The sequence below is a fragment of the Ictalurus furcatus genome, chromosome 14 (genome assembly GCF_023375685.1).
Source record: "Ictalurus furcatus strain D&B chromosome 14, Billie_1.0, whole genome shotgun sequence".
In the NCBI taxonomy this organism is placed as follows: domain Eukaryota; kingdom Metazoa; phylum Chordata; class Actinopteri; order Siluriformes; family Ictaluridae; genus Ictalurus; species Ictalurus furcatus.
Genome location: NC_071268.1, coordinates 9837181 through 9860232, shown reverse-complemented (window position 1 = coordinate 9860232; position 23052 = coordinate 9837181). Strand labels below are relative to the sequence as shown.

General features: G+C 37.1%; 1 protein-coding gene across 2 annotated transcripts; it reads right to left on the bottom strand.

Annotated features, from left to right (window-relative positions):
- Positions 1-454: 454 nt before the first annotated feature.
- Positions 455-21177, bottom strand: LOC128618504 (macrophage colony-stimulating factor 1 receptor). Of its 2 annotated transcripts, none has more exons than XM_053642131.1 (21): positions 21012-21177; positions 14864-15139; positions 14490-14774; positions 14167-14303; positions 12634-12796; positions 11870-12071; positions 10251-10366; positions 9704-9815; positions 9328-9527; positions 8596-8687; positions 8357-8483; positions 8065-8169; positions 6966-7076; positions 6099-6252; positions 5931-6010; positions 5713-5813; positions 5395-5517; positions 4992-5103; positions 3737-3836; positions 2212-2317; positions 455-740 (listed from the first exon to the last, which is right to left on the bottom strand). In XM_053642131.1, the coding sequence occupies exons 1-21, from the start codon at positions 21058-21060 to the stop codon at positions 597-599; spliced, it is 2895 nt and encodes a 964-aa protein (XP_053498106.1). In that variant the 5' UTR covers positions 21061-21177; the 3' UTR covers positions 455-596. The 2 variants fall into 2 exon arrangements, with proteins under 2 accessions (XP_053498106.1, XP_053498105.1); XM_053642130.1 differs by having other exon boundaries at positions 12634-12799; positions 21012-21176.
- Positions 21178-23052: the final 1875 nt, after the last annotated feature.

Here is a 23052-nt window from a genome sequence, read left to right as displayed (position 1 = left end):
ACGAAAGGTGCGACGTATGAACTTGGCATGAAACAGATTAATTTGACCCTCTTTACTGGATTTGGGAAAGGATTTACAGTGGGGGAAATAAGTATTGGACGCGTCAACATTTTTTTTCAGTAAATATATTTCCAATGAGGTTGTTCACATGAAATTTTCACCAGACTTTGGTATTAACTCAAGAAATCTGGAAATATAAAGAATTCACAACATAAAAGTCCATAAATAAAGTTATGTGTAATAAAGAGGAATGACACAGGAAAACAATATTGAACACACTAATTAAATGTATTTAATACTTAGTAGAGAAGCCTTTGTTTGTAATAACAGCTTCAAGACACCTGTATGAAGAAATTATTGGGTTGCAGTATTCAGGTGTGATTTTGGCCCGTTCTTCTAAACATATTGTCTTTAAATCTTGTTCAATTGGATTCAAGTCAGATGATTGACTGGGCCATTCTAACACCTTGATTTTTTATATATATATATATATATATATATATATATATATATTTTATACATATTTCCCCACTGTATTTCCTATGAGTGTATGGCTTTTTATTTAAAGTATTCTGAGAATGTAGTTCATTCAGGAATTAGCAGAACTGATAATTGTTGGCCTTTATCAGGGGCTGCTCAGCTTCCACTTGCTCGCATGATTCATCATCACTTTTGGTAGTATCGCAGGCCTCCAGTTGCTCTTCGTCCAGTTCTTCTGTCTGCAGGTTCTTGTACTGAGTCTAAGGACAGAGACAGAAACTTCAGACTAAAGGCTCTGATTTTCTACAATCCTAAATAAAGGGCATTAATTTGTGCATACAACGGGAAAAATTACTGTCATTGTTGTGGGTGATTAACAAAGAATCATCGAGTAAATTGCATCATGTTAAGTAAGCAGAGGAAACATTATAATATACAGTCATGGAAAAGAAAAGAAAGTACAGCCTTCTTCAGTTCTATGATTTTATTTATCAGGGACAAAATAACAATTGTGTGGTGTACTTATTCAGGCTTTTTCTTTTTTTGTGATGTCCTGAACAAAAACATTTAATGTGCATAGAGAGGCCTGTAGGTCACTTGATGTAGCTCTTGGGGTTTTCTTTATATCTCTGAACATTAAATGGTCTGACCTTGGACTGAATTTGCTGGGACATCCACTGTTGGGAAGATTGGACGCTGTCTTAAAGACTCTCCATTTGTAAACAGTTCTTCTCACTGTGGAATGGTGAATCTCACATTGTTTGGAGATGGCCTTATAACCCTTGCCAGATTGATGAGCAGCAACAATTGCTTCTCTGAGATCATGGCTGATGCCCTTTCTTCTACATGGTTGATGTAGACACACACCCGAGTGCTCCAGAACACCAAACTGCCAAAGGCTTTGCTTTTTAGAGGTAATCACACTTCTTGATGATTGTCCATTTCATTAGTAACATCTAGCTGTTAAGTACTCTCTTAATGATTCTGGAAGTAGGAAGGGTGTACTTATTTTTTTCCTAGCTGGTTTTTGAATGTTGGTTTACTTTTTGGGGGGGAAAAAAAGTGTTTTTGTTGTTGTCACCTGAGGTCATTTGTTTGCTTATAGAATTTGGTAAGGACCACACAATTGTTATTTAGACCCTGATAAATAAAAACATTAGATTTGAAGGAGGGTGTACTTTCATTTCCCCATGACTGTATGTAATATAGCATACAGAATACAGCATTAATGCAAAATAAGAGTGTTCATTTCTGTGTTCTGTTCATAAGGTATGTGTGAATTAAAAACTATGCACAGTCTCTATTTGGCATCCGAAGTGTGAGCATGTGACAAATTTTCATTTGAAAGCAACATTGCTATGGTGATATTATTATTTTAAAGCACACCAATTACGGTTTTGAAACGTGCCTGATTTTGTTTTAAAGGCCTCATACAATAGATTTACATGCATCCAAGGTTAAAAAAAAAACAACACTTTAACGTGCTCATAATTTAAACTGCAGCATTACTTTTTTATCCCCAGTTTCACAAACAACTCGTTAAATGATTCGTTCTAAAGGATTCATTTTAAACTCCTCCTTACTCTGCTCTGATTGGTCAGATGTCCCAGTTTGTTGTGATTGGTCTACTGTTGTCACTGAGCAGACAATGAATTGTGCACCATGTTTCTATAGTGTTTTGGAGAGATCACATGCAAGCCGTTAAATGCTTTAGACATTGCTGCTTTTTACCTGATCTAGTGTTTCTCCCAGCAGCCTCTCGATGAGCTGAGCGATCTTGTTGAAAGTCGGACGCTGTGTGGGTTCAAGGTCCCAGCATGTTTTCATTATGGTGTACCTGAACACAGAAATGTTTATGAAAAAGTCTCATATCTGCAGGTGAAAACTGAAATACAAAATAAGTAGGATTTCTATTGAATCATGTCATCATTACTGAATTTAGGATTGTTGGGAACATATGACTCTTATCGCTCTGTGGCCTTCCACACTTGATAGTTTACATAAGGCCGAACATATGTTGACTCGGATTAAGCGTAATCTTACAATAAAAAATAAATTATGAATTCTGAGTCAAGTACTATTCACATGGGATAAGAATATTGCTGGAGGTCATTTGCAGTAATTATGGCTGGTTGTCATGGGATTAGCAAGAAGTGGGCGTGATCATAGAAAAATAACACTTCATGTCTCCATACTGAAAAAAACATCCTAAGGTCCATGCGCTTATCGTACAGGGTTGTGGGGAACCTGGAGCACAAGGCGGGGTACACCCTGGACAGGGCACCAATCCATCGCATGGCACAATCACATACACATTCACACACCCATTCATACACTACGGACACTTTGGACATGCCAATCAGCCTACGATGCATGTCTTTGGACTAGGGGAGGAAACTGGTTTCAGTATAGTTACTGAATATTGCTTAAATATGAATAACTGATGAGTAAGCTGAGAGTTTAGGGAGTGAACCCTGTGATCTACACACACATTGCAGCACTGCAGGGTGTGAAGGGCCAAGAAAGTCAAATCTAGTTCATCTGAATCCAGATTTGTTTTGTTCGTGCTTCAAGACACATGTTGGCTGTGGGTGGGCAGCTGTGGCTCAGGTGGTAGAGCGGATTGTCCACTAATCGTAGGGTTGGCGGTTCGATTCCCGGCCCACATGACTCCACATGCTGAAGTGTCCTTGGGCAAGGCACTGAACACAAAGTTGCTCCCGATGGCAAGTTAGCGCCTTGCATGGCAGCTCTTCTACCGTGACTGTGTGTGTGAATGGGTGAATGAGACACAATGTAAAGTGCTTTGGATAAAAGCGCTATATAAGTGCAGACCATTTACCATTTATTTAAAATCTACACATTGCAGGAAGTTACTGAAGCTGCCTTAACAGAGGTAAATGACATGCAGAACTATCTCAGCAGAGGAACAGATGAAGAGACACCAAGACGCCAAGCTCTGATGAGTCAGATGCTTATACATCAGTCATACAATCGGTTTTAGGAAGCAAACGGACTGTATTCACCAAGCTATCCACAGATAAATTCAGAGACTTCTTTTACTTTATTTTTACTCACACTATAACTTCTCCTTTTTAATCTACAGGTTTTCCTGTGTGTCACACAAAATATGTACTAAATGCATATTAGTGGCATTTAACATCACAAGATGTGTGTGTGTGTGTGTGTGTGTTTTATCATTTTTAAGTACTTGTCTTAACCACTTTGCCTTTGTTGAGTTTGAAAAGCCACTTACATCTCAGGTGGGGCAAAGTCAGGACGGGACATCTGATAGCCACACTTTATCATCTTATAGAACTTGGAGTCCACCAGGATGTTTGGATATGGGCTTTTACCTGCAAAACAATAAGCAGAGGAAATATTACTGAATGTCTTCCCGGGAAACCGGATTCACTCGACTAAAGGCTTGGAGGAGTTGGTTGCTTTGCTTGTTAGGAAAAGTGTTGTGAGTGACAAACAATTCATTCAGCAACAATGCCTTGTAATATTATTTAAACACAAAAGCAGACATTTATTGGTTGCATTCGTATTCATCCCCCTGGATCAATGCTTGATAGAACCACCTTTGGATGTAAGAACAACTGGGATTGATCCATCCATCCATTTTCTGTAGCCCTTATCCCACGCAGGGTTGTGGGGAAGCCTGAAACCCATCCCAGGGAACTTGGGGCAGAAGGTAGGGGACACCCTGGATGGTGTGCCAACCCATTACAGGGCACAATTTTGAAATACAAATCAGCCTACAACTCATGTCTTTGGAACCCCCAAATCACACAGAGAACATGTAAGCTCTGCGCACACAGGGCAGAGATATTCAAACACCCAACCCTGGAGGTGAGAGGCACACCACTAAGCCACTGTGCCCCCATGTACAACTTGGATATGCCTCTTTAGTACTTATGAGATGCACTGTATACCACTATGTTGGATTTACCAATTTATAGTTGAATTTAACATTGTTTTGTGGCGTATCCTGAAAATGAGCCAAGCAGCAATCCAGATTCATAGTGGACAATAACAGATACACTTATCAGCAGTGTATAGTCACCAGTACAGTAAATATATTTAAGATTGTGAATTCCTAAGATCAAACAAAGCCACAGATGAGACTTTATTTAAATGCAGAATATCAAACTTCCTTCAACTTGCTCTTCAATAACCAGAGCTGACGGAATTTCCAGAAATGTTTTGATTTCCAGCACCAAAGCTCTGAAACAGGAACTATTGTGGTGTACTGAACGTCACTGACTTGACCAACACAATTTTTAACCTTAAACCTTTCTTTAGCTAACAAAAGCTTGTTGTGGATACCAACATTCAAGATCAAGGACTGATTACAAATCAGTGATCAACATGTCCAACACCTGTTCAAGCTCAATTATCAACTTGAACAAAAATGCAACATGTTTTTGTGCAATTTTAGTTGACACACCAGCATGAACAACTTATCATTACATTTTTTTTTTTATTCCTGTGGTGTGTTGTCTTACCCAGAGAGAAGATCTCCCACAGCAGAATACCATACGACCAAACATCGCTCTGTACTGTATACACACACTCGAAGATACTCTCTGGAGCCATCCACTTCACTGGCAAACGAGCCTAAACGCCAACATACACACCCACACATATCCACATGTATTAGCACTTTAACTTATATCACTATTTTGGAAGAATGTCTAATTCGTTTATTTTCAACACTACAGACACAAATGATTTCTTCCTTGTTTTTAAGAATGAAATCAGATTTTTATGACATTCATATACAGTACACTCTCAGAAAATTCATCTTAAGAGAGCTGAGACACTTTAAAAATCTGAAGCACTCTTAAGGAAACATTTAGTGTAGTTTTGCTTGGAGTCAGATATATGTGTCTTTTTTTATTCACTCACGTTTCCTTTAACCACATAGTTCGAATCATTCATGATATCACGGGCCAGTCCAAAGTCGCAGATTTTAGCCACACCCCCGTCTGTCAGAAGAACATTCCTGGCTGCGACATCTCTGTGAATGCACTTCAGAAAGACAACAAACGCATACAAAATCACCTGTCAACATCCAGTGCAAACTTTCTGAACACCAATACAACGGTTGAGGAGTAGTCATGCGATTTAGTCAGTTTGCTTCCATTTGGAATACTTTAAGTTTTTTGGATAATTGACACACATAAATACAATTAGAGACTTTAAAAAATGCTCAGGTGAACCCACATTTTTAGCCGCGAGGAACTCGAGTCCCTGAGCCACCTGGTAGGAGAATCTGAGCAGGTCATCCATATCCAACAAATCTCCTTCTTGACTGCAGGAAGGAACTGCACCAGAACAGACACTAGAATTACTTTGATACACTTACAAAACCTTTCTTAAAAGATCAGGTATGAGTTCTCGTGTGTTAGGATGGAAGAATAAAAGATTTATGGGTTGCGTACTGCGTGCAGTCTGAGATCTGGGTACTAGAGGCTTCATGTCCAGGTAAATGTCTGAACAAGTGCTGGAAATCCCACTGTCACTGTGAAATCATCGAAACATATGTTCTGATCGACACGTTATGATTTTGTGAAAAAATATTTACATTTATATTTCATTAGTAATGATACCTTCTAAAGAACATTTTGTCATCTGTGACATTTTTATAGTTGTTCCTCTCCTCTGGGATTGAAACCATACAGTTTAAGAAGGTCTGCGCTTTATTACGCAGGAAGTTCAGAAGATCACCATGGCAGCAGTATTCAGTGATGACTAGCACAGGACCTGAGTGGGAGAAAAAGACTAATGAATTTCAGAAAACATAGAACTACATAGTTACAACATACGTGAAAGCTCAGGATTTAGAAGTTCATATCCGCTGCTGAGATCAGCTAAATTGTCAGCAGTCCTGAACCGTCTTAACCTCTCGGCTGTCTTCCACACAGTTAACTCCAGTTATCCTCTGGTCATCCTCACTACCTCACTCTGGGCCCAGCTATTTATTTATTTGTTTGTTTGTTTGTTTGCTTGTTTACTTGTTTGTTACATACTTATTTATTTTCTTCCTTTCTTATACCTACTTACTTTCGCATATGGTTACTTACTTACCTCCTTACCTACTTGCTTACTTTTATACTTAATTACTTTCATACTTACTTGTTTACTGACTGTTTTACTTGCTTAATTTCTCATTTGCTTGCTTACTTATTTACTTACTTTCATACTTCCATACTTAAGCTTACATATTTACTTACTTTTTTACACCTACTTATTTACTTACATCCTTACTTCCATACCTACTTACTACTTGTTTACTTATTTACTTACTGTCATGCTTACTTACTTATTTACTTAACTAATAATTTATTACTTTTCGAATTTCTTACATACTGTCTTATTTTTCTTTCTTATTCAATTTCTAATTTGGTTACCTACTCCCCCCCCCCCCCCCCCGCCCTCTCTCTCTCTCTCTCTCTCTCTCTCTCCATGTGTTTTACCTCCATACGTGCAGGCTCCCAGTAGGTTGACAATATTCTTGTGTTGTCCTAGATGACTAAGAATCTTCAGTTCAGACATCAGAGCCTCCTTCTCATCTGAATGGGCGCTGGCTGTGATACAGGACATTCTTCCAGTTAATGATATACTAAGGAGTAGTTCATAATCAGAAATCACAAATCTCTTCACTGGCCGAATAAAGAGCCCTTACTGATCTAAGTTGTGCAAATCTAAAATAATATCTGAGAATAAAGCTGTATTACTTAGAGAATAAAGTCATCATATTGGGCTGTTAGTGTAGGGAGAGAAACTTCCCCATCTCAGATTCCATGTACTGCAGCTTATTTCACGTTCCTTTGTTTGAGAACCCTACACTAAATTATAACTTCATCTTCATCACTCCATCTTCCATTTTCCTTCTTTTGACATGCAATAACCAAAATATCAGATATTTTGCTGATAGTACTTATTGATTTTACATACAAAATTTTTTTATTAAAATACTTAGATGTTATATCTGAGATACGTTTTTTTTGTTTGTTTGTTTGTTTTTTTAAAAACAGCTTTCATAAAATATTGTCATACTTTAGTTTTATTGCCTTAGTGCCACCACGTTTAGCATAGATTTCATACATACTTAGTAAATAGTGGTGTCCAGTATGTGTATGATATGTAAATAGGCAACAGTTGTAAGGGGCTTATGTTTCCACACAGCTAAAGTCAATAATACATTTGTATTTAGATCAGCAGTTGTTTCAACATTGCCTGATGGTTTCATGAATCAGAACATCATGTATGTCATTCTAGGGGTAAAATCTCTGCATGTTTGCACAATTTTGATGAAAAAGACTTTCATGGAGCATTACAACATCAAATGCCAAGGAAAGAACAAACAGCAATTTGAATAAAAAAATAATGTAACTGCTACTAATCATCATTCACTACAGTACATCATTCACTAAATGCATGAGTTAGTTTTCATTTACTAGTTCTACTACATGACACCAAATTTAATTAGCCAAGGGTTTAATTAGACAATCCTTGAAGGGTTTCATTAAATTTGTACAAAATTTGTACTGAAGAATACACACAAAAACTGACCTTTGAGCATTTTCACAGCCACGCGGGTCACATTGTCCTCCTTCCCCAAACCATATGCTGTAGCCTCCACCACTTTCCCGAACGCCCCCGAGCCCAGAATCTTCCCTGCAATTCCAGCACAGATTGTTATTTTCTATCGTAGCATTGTTTTATATTTCTGATTCAAAATATCTATTGCTAGGCACACTAGACAACGTGTTAATTTCAATATTAATTCTATTAATATTAGTCTAAATTTGTCACCCAATGGAACAATGATAAAAAGTAATTGCAGACTATTTGAAGTACAAACCTAATTTAAGCTTGTCTCTTGGAAATTCCCATTTTTCATTATAAGGAAGTTGAGTGGGGTCGATAAATGTGTAGCTGTTACCATCTGTGGCTTCAATAATCTTCCATCGAATCTCATATTTGGGTTTCTATTGGATAACACAACCAAAGTGAAATGCATTTATCATATTATTACACAGAGGTCAGAGTACTGTCCAAAGTCTGATACTGATGTACTACTGCTAAATTCGATTTCCCTACCTGTTTATACTTGTACATGAGGATGAGGAGGAGTAGAAGGAGGAAAACCATCACACTTATGGCTCCAATCAATGTTGCAGTAAAAAGTTTCTCTGTAGCAATATAACATGAATGTGGGTCAAGCAAAAAATAAAATAAAATACAATTGCATTGATCTTGTCAATTAAAAAGAACGAGAAATAAATCTGACGAACAAAGCAAATTATGTTTCCTTAATGTTACCTGCTTCTTTAATTTACTAGATACGATTTTTTTTGTGCAGCTTTTGCTTTTGTAAGTATGCTATTGTAAGATTCCGAAAATGCAGTGAAATGGTGCGACCTTTCTGATTATTATTATCATTATCAGGCAGTGGTGGCTTGGCGGTTAATGCTCTGGATTACTGATCGGAAGGTTGGGGGTTGAAGCCCCAGCACTGCCAAGCTGCCACTGTTGGGCCCTTGAGCAGGGCCTTAACCCTTAACCCTCTCTGCTCCAGGGTTGCTGTATCATGGGTGACCCTGTGCTCTGACCCCACCTTCCTAACATGCTGGGGTATGTGAAGAAAAGAATTTCACTGTTCTCTAATGTATATGTGACCAATAAAGACTCAACATTTCAGTATTATTTGATTTCCATTTTTAATGATTAACAAAGTGATAGTCAATGTCTTTTTATTGTTAAGTACAATAAACACAGGCTTAACATCATAAAAAAGGCAGTGCAGTTGTATTTTAAGCTACTTTCTCTTACCAGATTGGTCTATAGGGAATGCATTGCTATCTTGCCCAAGCAGATTTTGTGCCACACACTCTACTGTCATCTTCTGATTGGATGGTGTGATGGTTATAAAACTTTTCACTTCCACCGGTCTGAACTCGTTGGTCTTCACCTCCACCATATCAGCTGTGAACAACTGGTGAGCCTCCACGTCTGTAGAATTCTCTGTACACCTGGAACGATTAAAATGTTATGATTAAGGAATTGTGGGAATTACTGCAGGTGTGAGCAGTCAGACTTTTATTACTAAGTAACAAAAAGTGTTATGACTACTACAGAGATAGATAGATAGAGAAATAGATAGATAGATAGATAGATAGAAAGATAGACTAATTGATTAGTCACATACGTTGGCCTGATTCCTTGGCATTGGAACCAGAGGATTCTGGGAGTTGGGTAGCCAGATGCTGTGCATATTAGGGAGCTCTCATTCCTTCTTTTATCCACAATAACTGGTTTCTCTGTTCGAAAAAAAAAAAAGCAAATAAAATAAAGTACAAAAACTGTATGATTAACATTACAATGAGTATTCACTTCCCTTTGGACCTTTCCACATTTTGTAATATTATGAGTTTCACAGCACTGGCGGCGAATACTTATGCAATCAAAACTTTAAAAAAAAAAATGTTTTTGTTATTTGTAAACAATTTTGCAAACTACATTGATCTTTCCTCCCACTTCAAAATTACTATTGCAGATTTATGATGTATAATGTCAATTAAGTTTGTTTGTTTGTTTGTATGTGTGATTGTGTGTGTGTGTGTGTGTGTGTGTGTAATACTTATGCAAGCCTAGATAAAACACCTAAAAGAAGGCTTTTTATGTGGAGAACTGGCTTATGATTTTGGCCATATTTTGTCAGCTAATGAAACTGAAACACATTTATGATTACTTACCATAAACTTGAATAGTGAATGCTATGGAGGCATGAGCCATGCTACTGTTGGCGTAGAAGGTGTATCTGCCCTGTTCCTTGGATTTCAGTCTCTTCAGAAGCAGCACTGCCTCGTACCTATATGAACAAATCCAAATACAGTGTCATTTTAAGCAATACATTGTGGTATAGAATACTTTTCTGTTTAAATGGAAATACAAATTGATTTGGATTTTAAAACACAACAACTCCTTGATTGTAAACTATTAGTTTTTAATGATACTATCTACTAATTCAGTCATAAAATAACAAAAATGCCTGGATGAAGCAAACATTTCTTCACTGATTTAGTGAGAGACTGCCATTGGTCTATAGTAATGAAGTGGAAATAGTTAATTGATGTACTTTTGGATATGGTTTGGGAAATATTGATACTTTACTCAAGTGTAAATGTTTTTGTCAACTTAAAATCTACTGAACTACATCATCTAAAACCTATGCCTATTTCTACTTTGATAAATTACCCCACATAATTACTTCTTTCAGTATTATGATTAGTATATTCATGTATACCTCATATTTACATATAGAAAAAACATTCTTATGACTCTTCGGATCTGTGAATCAGCTCTCAACATTTACGGAAAGGATCTGAATCAAAAAACCCTCAAACTCAGAGAGCTGAATCATGTAGCCGACTCATTTGTGAATGACAGATTGCCCTTTTTTACTGCAAGCGAATCAACAACAACAAACATGACTGCAGTAAGAAATTTGTTAACATTTTATTACTGTCAAACTGAAACTATAAGATTTGTTATTTATATATAAATGAGAAAACTATTCTGATATATTTCAACAAATAACATGTTTCTAATTTTACAACCACATACAGTATTTGTCTAATCATCATTCATGTGCTGAGAAATTACATTAACGCCAAAGCTAAACTAGCTAATTGTTACGTAGCAAAGGCATGTGGAAACTGCATACTAAATACCTATTGCAAAATTGGTTCTCATGGACACATACATTCCTTCGTTCCTTTAGTGAATAGTTTCCTAAATTAATTAGCTGCTAGCTACTAGTTTTCTCAAAACAGAATTAGCTAATATTTTCATGCTGAATGGATATTGTGAGCTTCTTGGACTTTCCATTGACTGTATGTGGGAAAAATGTGTGTAAATAGTCTGCACTTATAGAGCCTGCCATTGGGATCCACTGGGGTTCAGTGTTTTGCCCAAGGACACTTCAGCATGTGGGCCGGGGATCAAACCACCAACCCTGTGATTAGTGGACAACCTGCTCTACCATCTGAGAGGCTCTCAGTAAACAGGTAAAATTCCAAACAGGTAAATATCTGCTTTTAAAGGTAAACTGAAACTGCTAACAGTTTTCATTTTTTTCATAACATAAAACTTGATACTTGGTACTTTTGATTACAGAAAAAAAAACATGATGTAAAACTTAAAGTACATATAATATCAGATGCTTTCAAAGCTACACACAAGCAGTTTACTCATAAGTTAATTGAACTTATACCTAAATCCTTTTCCACAAATGTATCTTGATATTTTACTCAGTATATATGACTATTGGGCACTTTAAACAACATTGCAGAATATAGCTTCACTAACTGACCTGTTATTATTGCTGACGAACTGGATTTCGTGTTGTGAGTTGTTGAGAAACACTGGTCCCTCCCACTGCTTGAGTGTGATTTGTGGGTAAGCCTCTATGGTCACCCCTAGCTTTACATCCTGCCCCTCATGGACATCAATGGACAAATCTTTATGGGTCAGATGGGGGGAGAGCTTGGGGGACATCCTAAGGTATGGTTCATCTGAGGAAAAGAGATAAATTCCCATTATATATATATATATATATATATATATATATATATATATATATATATATATATATAGTGAAGATATTTTTTTGAAAAATAAAGAGCAGTTATTTTTCAGCACCTACAACTTAAGGGCTACCGTATATTAATGAATAGAAAATAACGAACAGAACATTCCATAATGTATATAATATTAAGGAAAACAGGAGGCAAAATTCTGGAATATTTGGTATCTCAACATTATGTATATATAAACCTAAAATGAGAAATCTGTATAATATAATTGCACTATATGTCAGACAATACTATTGACAGCCCTTGTTCAATTTGTTTTTTGCTTGCCCTCCTCATTTTTTGCTTGCCCTCCCCACTACAGTATTCACCTGTTGTAATCTATTCAAAACTACAAAAATAACGTAGGATCGAGAAATGAAAAGGAAAGAACAAGAAGCAAATGAAGATAAAGAGCAAGAAACCATGAACACAATTTGTACATGAGTTATAAAATGGATTATCTATTAATATCTTGATTAGTTAACTTGGCCACGTCTCTTACCCACAACCAGCAGGCGTGTGGTGGAGCTGTTGACTCCAGCCTCATTAGTTCCTATACAGGTGATATTCCCCGAGTCAGACATGGTAACTGAAGGCAGGATCAGAGTACTCCTGATTTTCACAGTATTATCTTCATGTAAAGGCTTGTTCTCTGGGTCTGGTAGCTTCTGAGAAAAAAAAAAAATTATTTACATTGCCTGTAGTAAATGAGCACCCAACATTTTTACACTACAGCAATAAGTGCATACATCAGTCTGGACATCCAATCTACATTGCAGACTTCTAGATCAATGTTCCCCTACCCTATTCCATGAGATCTACCTTTCTGCAGGTTTCATCACCAACCAAAATCTAACACCTATTTTAGTTGATCAAGAACTTCTTAAGGCATTGATTAGATGATCACATGGGTACAATTATTGTTAGAGCTAAAGTCTTCAGGAAGGTAGATCTCCAGGAACAGGGTTGGTGACCACTTCTCCAAATCTTCTAACAAGCTTTTTCTTCTTCTTGTTCTTCTTTACTATTCCCTGGACTAGAGTGGGGTTTAAAGGAGGCCAGGATTTTTCTGAGATTATAGAACAGCCTGCTAATTTTTATAAAGACACCCCTGAGGTGGACATTTTAAAATCAAATCAAAACCTAATGTATTCTCTCAGGTGTTACGTCTTTTAAACTCTGTAGTATTGAGTCTGTCGTTTTGCCCTGTCAGAAGACTTTTCATCTGTGGATTTTGTCTTTTAATACTTAAAAAAAAATTGTTTCATTCATTTATAGTTTTGTGTCCTTTTATTTGTGTTTTATATCATTGCTGTTTGAAATTATTTGATTTAAATGTACACCGACACTGGTCTTTAAATGTGCTACATAAATAAATGTGACTTGACTTGACTATTATTTTTAGTATCGTTCACAGTAGATAGTTTACAGCAGAAAGTGGAAGTGTCAGGTTTCAATGCACTTTTATGGATTTACAGAGAGCAATAGAGATTAAAACAAAAATAGGATTTGTGGTTTTTGTGCATCTGACATAAATCTTGTGGAGTGACAATAATAATGTCAGTGTTAAACAGTGTTAATAATAACACTGACAACAATAAAATATCTTCTGTGTGTTGTGCTTCTCTAAAAATGCTACAGAAATGCATCTCCCAGTACAGTAAGATACGACAAATATTCTAAATAGAAATCAAGTGAGAACAAAGACACTAATAGTGGTGGGAGAATGAGGACATAGAGTAAACCTGTATGATTTCTACTTTGCTGTTATAGTACATAAGTTGTGGTATGAATGAATACAATTTTGTCATCATAAATAGCCTTTTTTTTTGGCACCTCAGGGGTTCACCAAAATGCTGAAATGGTCCAGGTGGAAATAGATTTTGACACTCCGATACAAAATTTGTATTCTTTAAAATACCTCAGATCCCACTTTATACACTTCAAGGGATGAGCAAAAGACAGGAACAGGAAACATTATCTTAAAGTTTCACACGCTTCAGCAACAATGTAAGTACAGGTATAAAGAAGTTACCAAACATGATGAGTGGTTCCAGGTGAGAACATAGTTGAAGTTATGGTTGCTGGTGGAACAGATAATTTCTAGTCTCTCGCCAACCAGCCGAACATACTCGTTACTTTGCAGGGACACGTAGGGTGGAGAACGGGCTCCTGGGAAAAAAACAAATAGAAAAAAACGTTAAGATCTATTCATATTGTTAAAGACTGTCCAATCAGAAAGACATAGAGGTGACTTTTTTTTTGTAGTGATCTCAGTGCTGTTACTTTTCATTTACATTGTCATTGTCAAGGGATGTACAAAAGTACTATACAAAAAAATGCTACACAAACACTTACTAAAGGTGACTTGTAAACTGAAGGCTGAGGACACTTTCTCTACTCCTCCTATCCTGGCACTGCAGACATACAGTGAACTAAACCAAAGCTGGAGGTCCTGAATCAGCATCCCCCTCTTGGGGTCAAAGCTTATGTCCATGTCGGGCGGTGGTGCAGACCCATTCTCCATGCGTAACTTGAAATCAGTGGCCGCGGGGTCAGTAAGAAGGCATGGAATAAGGGCGTCCTCTCCTTCTTTCATGATAATTTTTTTATATGATGGGGTTTCAAAGAGAAAATCGGAATCTGGAGATTATACAGGAAACAGCCCATTATAAACAAATACACTGTTACCCAGTCCACTTCTCAAGTCCAAACATATACTCTATACTCACTTCTTACGAATATGTGCACAGACGAGAAGTTGGAGGGATTGATGTCAGTGTACACACATTTATAAGTGCCTGTGAACTTGTAGCTAACGTTTTTCACTGTAAAGGTGCAGCTGTTCCCATTATGCTTGAGGAATGATTTGTGCCTATATAGCCGAGGTTCAATAGTCACCGGACCATCACCCTCGCAAGTCAGAACAAGACGAGAACCATCATCAATGACCACGCCGGATTCAACTGGATCTTTTCCATTTACCCTCATCCGAGGATGAGACCAAGCTGTCAATTGAAAGAACAAAAGAAATTACATGTAAACATTCTCTCACTCAGTCACTTCAGTAACCACTTTATCCTGATCAGGGTCATGATGAATCCAGGAACACTGGGCGTTAATCAGGAATACACCCTGTAAGGCATGTCAGTCCATCATAGGGCACCATACACAGACACACTTTCACACATGCATTCACACATAGGGGAAATTTTGCACAATCCACCTACTGGCATGTTTTTCAGAGGTGGGATTGAAGGGATTGAAGCAGGGACACGGAGCTATATATAGACAGTGCTTTCCACTAGTATTGGCACCCTTGGTAAATATGAGCAAAGAAGGCTGTGAAAAATTGTCTTTATTGTTTAACTTTTTGATCTTACAAAAATACTCACATGGATATCAAACAATTGCAAACTACACAGGTTTATCTCCCCCCCCCCCCCCCCCCCCCCCAAAAAAAAAATCTTTGTTAAATATAGGTGTGCAGCAATTGGAAGAAGAAGAAGAAGCCTTTGTCACATATAATTATTGGCACCCCTATGAATTTATATGAGAAAAATATATTTGAAGAATGTTCCCATTGATAATTTACATTTTATACAATCCGAAGACACCTACATCACCACAAGTTGTTTGGAAGGTTTTCAAGAAAAAAAGCCTCTACTCTCATCCAAAAACAAACTCAAGTGTCTTAATGTTTGCCAGACACTACTGGAACTTCAAATGGGATCGGGTTCTATGGTCAGATGAAACCAACATGGGGCTTTTTGGCAACAAACACCAGAGGTGGTTTTGGTGCACAAAGAAAGTTAGAAAGAAAGTACCTCATGCAAACAGTTAAATATGGTGGTGGCTCTTTAATGTTTTGGGGCTGTTTTTCTGCCAGAGGACCTGGACATTTTATTAGGATACATGGCATCATGGACTCTATCAAATATCAACAGACATTAAATGAAAACCTGACTGTCTCTGCCAGAAAACTTAAAATAGGCCATGGTTGGATCTTCCAGCAGGTCAATGATCCAAAACATACATCAAAATCAACACAAAAGTGGTTTACTGACAACAAAATCAAGGTCCTGCCATGGCCATCCCAGTCCCCTGACTAGAAACCCATAGAAAACCTGTGGAGTGAACTGAAGAGAAGAGTCCACCAGCGTGGACCTCGGAATTTGAAGGATCTGGAGAGATTCTGTATGGAGGAATGGTCTCAGATCCCTTGCCATGTATTCTCCAACCTCATCAGGCATTATAGGAGAAGACTCAGAGCTGGTATCCTGGCAAAGGAAGGTAGCACAAAGTATTGACTAAAAGCGTGCCAATAATTGTTGCATACCTATATTTAACAAACGTTTTTTTTTGATAAGCCTGTGTTGTGATTTCAGTTGTTTGATGTCCATGAGAGCAGAGTATTTTTGTGAATTTTAAAAGAAGATAAAGATAAAAAAGGCTAAAATGTGTGTGTGTGTGTGTATGTGTATATATATATATATATATATATATATATATATATATATATATATATATATATATATATATATAGTACAGTAATTTTTTTTCTTTCCTGGAGAAGTTAATGGTCTTTCTCCATGGCCCAAAAGTAGCATATTGGAGCTGATATCATCCAGTCAAGAATCACGTATTTGGGGAATTAGAGGATTCAAAACCCAATTTAGGTTGACCACTTCCATTTTCATTATATAACCCCTGCCAAGTACATAAAGATAAAAATATTCTATAACACACAAGTGCACCAACAGTGTATTTGGCTGTACATTTATTACCCAGAGATGGCAGTGGTTATTAGCACAGACCTAATAAAGATTGTCCAGAGCCATCAGGAAAAATAGCTGATTTGTAACAACAATAGTTAGCTAGACATTCATAGTGGACAAATCACAGATGCTGTGATCAGGCTATTTATTTTATATGTATTTGGTCAGTGGAACAGTACATTCAGAAAACAGCCTGACAAAACAAGCATATTATTGACTTTTGCAAAACGTGGTGGTGTGATACACCTCGACACTGTAACTAAACTCATGCTTCCGAATCCCACCACCTGCTGCACTACACACATCTGCTGAGGCATGATCTAGCTGACTGTACCATGATTTTTACTTGACGAATTAATTAGAATTCCGAATCCCAGACAAAAAAAATTCAGAATCAGGAAGATGCTAGAATGTGGAAACACTGACAAAACTGAGCAAAATAAAGTCCAGTGAAAAAGCCTTCAAGTAACTCTCCTGCTTACTACACACAGTCACTTTGAGGTTAAGTGATCAAAAGAGATTTATATAGAACTTATATATTTTATGTGTGATATGGGCACAAACACAATGTGCTATATTATCATATACTCGTTCATTTGCATTAGTCTGTATGAATACACTTCACTAGCAACTAGCTTATCATTCGTTATAACATAACGTTACCTACCACATTTTGGTTAGGTTTCCAGGCAACCAAAACTTGGGATATTGGCTCTTTTACATGGTCAGTGGCCTAGCTAATAAATGTATCGGTTTCCCACCACTGTCTTTGGTTCAATTATGTTTTTATGACATGGCTGAGGTGACTGAGGAGAAATGAAAGCGACGTGTTAATTCATCTGCAGAAGTGCTTGAGAGGACAGAAAGATTTTACACTGCATGTTGCAGAATCAGGCAAAAACCCAACATCCTACTGCCTTCTCTCACTTCCCCTATCTCTCTCACTGTCTTCCTTACTTTGAGTCATATCTATCTATCTTTTTCTGTGAAATAATTAGCTAAAACTGAGCTCAAGCTTTCCTGTAAACGATGAGTCACACACAATGATCTCTATATAGTTTATTGGTCTAAAATCGTTTTTATGCATTCATTCATCTTTACTGATTGCTTTGTCCTGATCAAGTTTGCAGAGGAGAGAGAGCCCGCTAATGCTGGGCACAACGTAGGAAAATTCATCCTGGATGGGACACACTTTCACACAACAGTCTAGGAACAATTTGCCTACACTCTCAGAAAGGATGTGTTAATATCCTCCACACTTTTTGTGTTATTACTATTTTAACACATGTTATGTTAAATTATCCATTAAATGTTTTAAATAAAAGAAAAAAATTAACACAACTGACCAACACAACATGTGTTAAATTATTGTCCAATCACGTTGCAGACTGCGGTGCCGACATCATCATCCAACTCACCTCAAAGTGAATGTTCGTTGCTTTGAGCTTTGGATTGTGACTCCAGAATCAGAGTACTGAGGCAAGGAAAGGAAATGAGGTTGTGATATTTAGGCAGGGAGCTCTCAAAAAATGTATTCATTAGAAAACAGTAACTCAGCAGGAGATAATTAACTTTACCTATCACTACGGCTTCAACAGTGAATATCATGTCCTGCTTCCTCAGTGTTGGCCTTATACTGCTAGTGCCATGTGTTTATGTTGGCTGTGAAATATGGACTGAGGCTATTCTATAATCCTCTGGGTCTGCATCTTTTCTCAGGCTCCGAGTTAGGGTTAGTTAGCTGGATGCTGTCACCAATCACAGTAGAGATGAGTGATGCTAACCCAGACTCTCACCTCAGTTAATAACATTACTTTAGCATACAGCTCACGGTAATGTTAGACATTCCCATTTCCTTTTTGAGAGTTAACGATAACCTAGCATTACAGCTATTCACCATGATGTATTACAGAGGGTGGGTTAACTTTAACTACATTTAGCAAGTGTTTTGGACGATGCAAGCTGTAGTAATTAGCATTAGGAGGATGGGTTAGAGCCATATCTCTACATCGGTGAATGTTAATGCTGGTTAACAGGTTCAGACAGTCAGTGGCTAACGGAACTTAGCTAGCTCAGTAATGTTGAGGCCAAAAGTTCTCCACAAGGTTAACTTGACAAAAAGAGAGGATAGGGACTACAGTAGGCTGTAATGCTTTTCATTACCTCTGTAATGTTGATTGAATTTTTCAAAAAATTGGTGGTGAGGTGCTAAAGGCTGGAAAATAAATATTCGCAAGTCAGCTAGATTTTCCTGGTGAGTCCACAGCACCATTTTGTTCATTAGGAGATTGGCAGTCACATTTCCAAAATTTCTCAGTTAAAGCCCAAAGGCATTTGTCCATATTTTGTATATTTGTCCAACACACTTTTTGCTCTTTTACAGCTTTTCAAATGGAAGGGAGTGGGACTCTTGTCTTCCCAGATGGCAGGGAGATTTGTACGACGAAGCATCAACTCCAATTCTGTCAAATGATTTAATGATTTTAATAAATGTCACCTGAATTTCATGCAATTGTTTGTTTATTTTGTGAGCATTTTAGTAGAATTTTAGCATAGAAACAAACTGCATTTTAGGATAATTGGGAAAATATGAAAAAAATAAAAATAAAACGTATAAACAACACATTTGTGTTATTTTGTGTTATTTTTTTAACACATCTTTGTGTGGAAATGTACTAACACAGCATGTGTTAAATGTACCAACACAGTGATTGTGTTAAAAGGAACACAAAATGTGTTGTCCTTAACTAGACAGGCAGGTGTGTTAAAAATGAACACATCTGTTTTAAGAGTGTACAGTGATGATATAGACAGTGGAGGGTATTCAAACAAAAATTGGAAGAAGATGTGAAACTCCAGATAGACAATAACCCAAGCTCAGGATCGAACCTAGGACCTGGTAACACTCTTAAATTGTATTTCTTTTTTTCTTTCTTTCATTTCAGTTCAGTTTTGTGTTTCACAATTGGGAGTTTCACAAGGCAGCTTTTGAGAGTTCAGGTACAGATCCCCAATAAGCAAAGACAAACAGTAGACTTGTGCACAACACCAGGCATTAAAGAAGACATGTATGACTTAGACATGCAAGTAGGAGGATGACACACAGGACAATTCGGTAAGATAAACCAGTAAATAAGACAGGCCAAAGGTCATACCAGGTAGCATAACAGGGCCATGGAAAAAATATATTGAATACATAATACAGTATATTTATATGTGAGGATATGTTGATGATATATGGCAATACAATCCATTTCAGTATGGGAATGCATTTATTTCCAGCTTCTAGTCTCTGTACTTTACCTTTCTATCTCTCAAAAACCAGAGTGTAAATATAGCCTGAATGGTATGGACATATAATATAGGGAAAGGGCAATACAAGGCAGTAAACATGAAACTGACTGTGTGTATTCTCTAAAATTTGCACTGCACAATGTGATTTGCGAACACAAAAACACTCTGTACATCATTAAAAAAAAAAAAAAAAAAAAAAAAACAGAAGTGAGATTTAGCATTGCACAAACGGTGCAGTTTGATTCTGACCAAAAATCAACCTCAAATCATCCAAGTAATTTGGACTCAGCAAGTTGTGTGGTGAGCTTCCTGGTATCTGTTGTTATACTGGAAATTAGTGGGAAAACAGATTTGTGAAAAAAAAAAATCTAAATATTTGTAACTTCTGACCAGTTTGTAATTTAGTGGCTACCACTGGCTACAATGATCATATGTTCACAATGTGATCACTGTAATCTCACACCACACAAGTTCTTAAAAACAATGATGAAATGTACTGAAATAATATTCAGGTCATAACCTGGTAAAAAACAGTAGAAGAAAACAAGTAGTTACTCAAATACACCCACATCACTCAGTCAAAATTGAATAAACTGAATAAAATTGTCCACAAGTTCCACACTCATTGATGTAATCTTTTGGGACAGATTTTTAGAGAAAATAATTCCCAATCCAACAAAGCCACAACAATAATATAACGAATCTAAGTAGCATATATTGACCAAGAACAGAAAGAGATTCCAGTAATCTGGAATTAACAGAAATTGTTAAGGAATTCTGTGTAAATGAAAGCATCAGAAACTCTTACCTTGTACCTGACAGGACAGCAGTCCCACAATAAAGGTGAAGAGGATCATCTCGGACCGCTGATGGCCAGAGGCCTGAATACACTATACGTCTCCTCTGTTGAGTGTCTGCCCTGGAAATAAGAAGTGACCATTCCATCAAGGCACTCCAAGATACTCCAAGCTTCCACTTCTTCATTTTACAGTGACAGCCTGGGACATAATTGTACAATCAGACAGTTACAGTCCGACCTTAGAAATAACATGAAGTGCTTGAATATGCGTGACAATCCACAAATACAGTTTTAGCCTTGATGGGAAGCAAATATCTTAAATGTTAAATTCCTATCAAAAGTGAGGAAAGCTAGACACAACACAGATAATTGCACTGAGGTTGTATAATATGACCAAGTGTTAAGAGTCCAGATATAAGTGGCAGAGAGAAAAACATGTGAAAATATGTCAAATGACTTGGTGATACTTGGGTCACAGATGACCTGTCTGCCGGCTGTTTCGGAGCATAATAGCCTGCAGGTAAAAAATGTAAATAAATAAATAAATACATACATAAATAAGTCGGCTTGTCTATGGCTGGATGAATTGAAAACTTTTGCTGGATGGCAATTCGTAGAATAAATGGTGTGCTGGGTGACTGTGGTCGGAGGTGATTTTGTGCGCTTTCCTCAGGCACTGTGACCAGTAGATGTCCTCTATGGCTTGCTGCCTGTGATGAATTCTGCTGTTCTGGGCTTTGTGTTTGTGGGTAAAGCAACTGCCATACCATACAGTGATGAGCCCAGTCAGGATGCTCTCTATGGTACAGTAGTAGTAGTTGGTGAGGGTTTTAGGGTTCGGTCCAAACTCTTTCAGCTTCAGGAAGTAGAGCCTCTGTTGGACAGAACTTATGATTGTCTCAGTGTGGAAGGACCAGGTAAGGTCGTTGGTAATGTTGTTTTGCTGATGTTAAGAGAGAGAGAGAGAGAGAGATCATTGTCATGGAACGATGGAAGGAAATCGTTCTTTTTATAATACTGCATCAGCCATACCCAATACCTCTGTTGCGTTAATGTACCTCCATTTTATTCATTAAAGTAAAATAAAAGAAATAATACAAAACAAATATCATGTAGGTTATGAGCTACGATTAAATTTTAAAGTGCAAATTTGCTGCAATGCTGTAGGAATCCCCTCCTCTAAAATATAAAATATAATAAAATGATTTAAAAGCAAAACAAACAAATGTACTTCTTTTGCATGAGGCTCAGACTGCTCTGTTGTTTCTTACGACTTCATTCAAAATCCAACCATATCACTTCCACTAGAATTTCCACTAGAATTTCTCTGAATGAGATGTTTGTCTCATATGAAACTTCATACTGATATCCATTTTTACAGAAAATGTTTTATATAAATTCCTCAAAAATCAAAACCACCTTTCTTAATTCCTTGCCTGTAAACTATAGTAAGCAACCTGATTTAAGTTTCCTGTAGTAATACTAGTTGTTCTGACTCATACGGAATAATTGTGCATAAGAATTCATTCGCAAATATTTTTAATCAGGTGCGACCATGCACAGTATTAAAATACTCAGGTCACGAGTTAAGCTGCTCAACATCTATCTCATGGCCGCAAAGTACTTAACTTATGACGACTATTGTATTTCTGTACTAAATGACTGAGACAGAGAAATCAATTGAATTAGACCACTGTGGCCACGGAACCTGAACTTTATTTCAGCTCAAGCACACCTAACAACTAATGGAGCCCTTGATTAATTGCATCAGGTGTGCTTGAGACAACACCTGTTTTGCATATTTGTGCTGTTGTGAGGGATTCTATTCAGGGGGTTGAATCATTTTAAAACTGGAGAAATCATTATAAGTTGCATTTTCAGTTGAATTTGGGGAAAACACTTGAAGCATTCATTGTGTTGAACTACTTCAATTGCTTTTGTTTGATTTGTTCATTGCAAACAGCTGAAAGTCTGTAAATTTTAACAATAAACCTGATTTGTAATGGGGGTTGAATAACTTTGATTGCACCTGTATATTGCCGAAGGTATG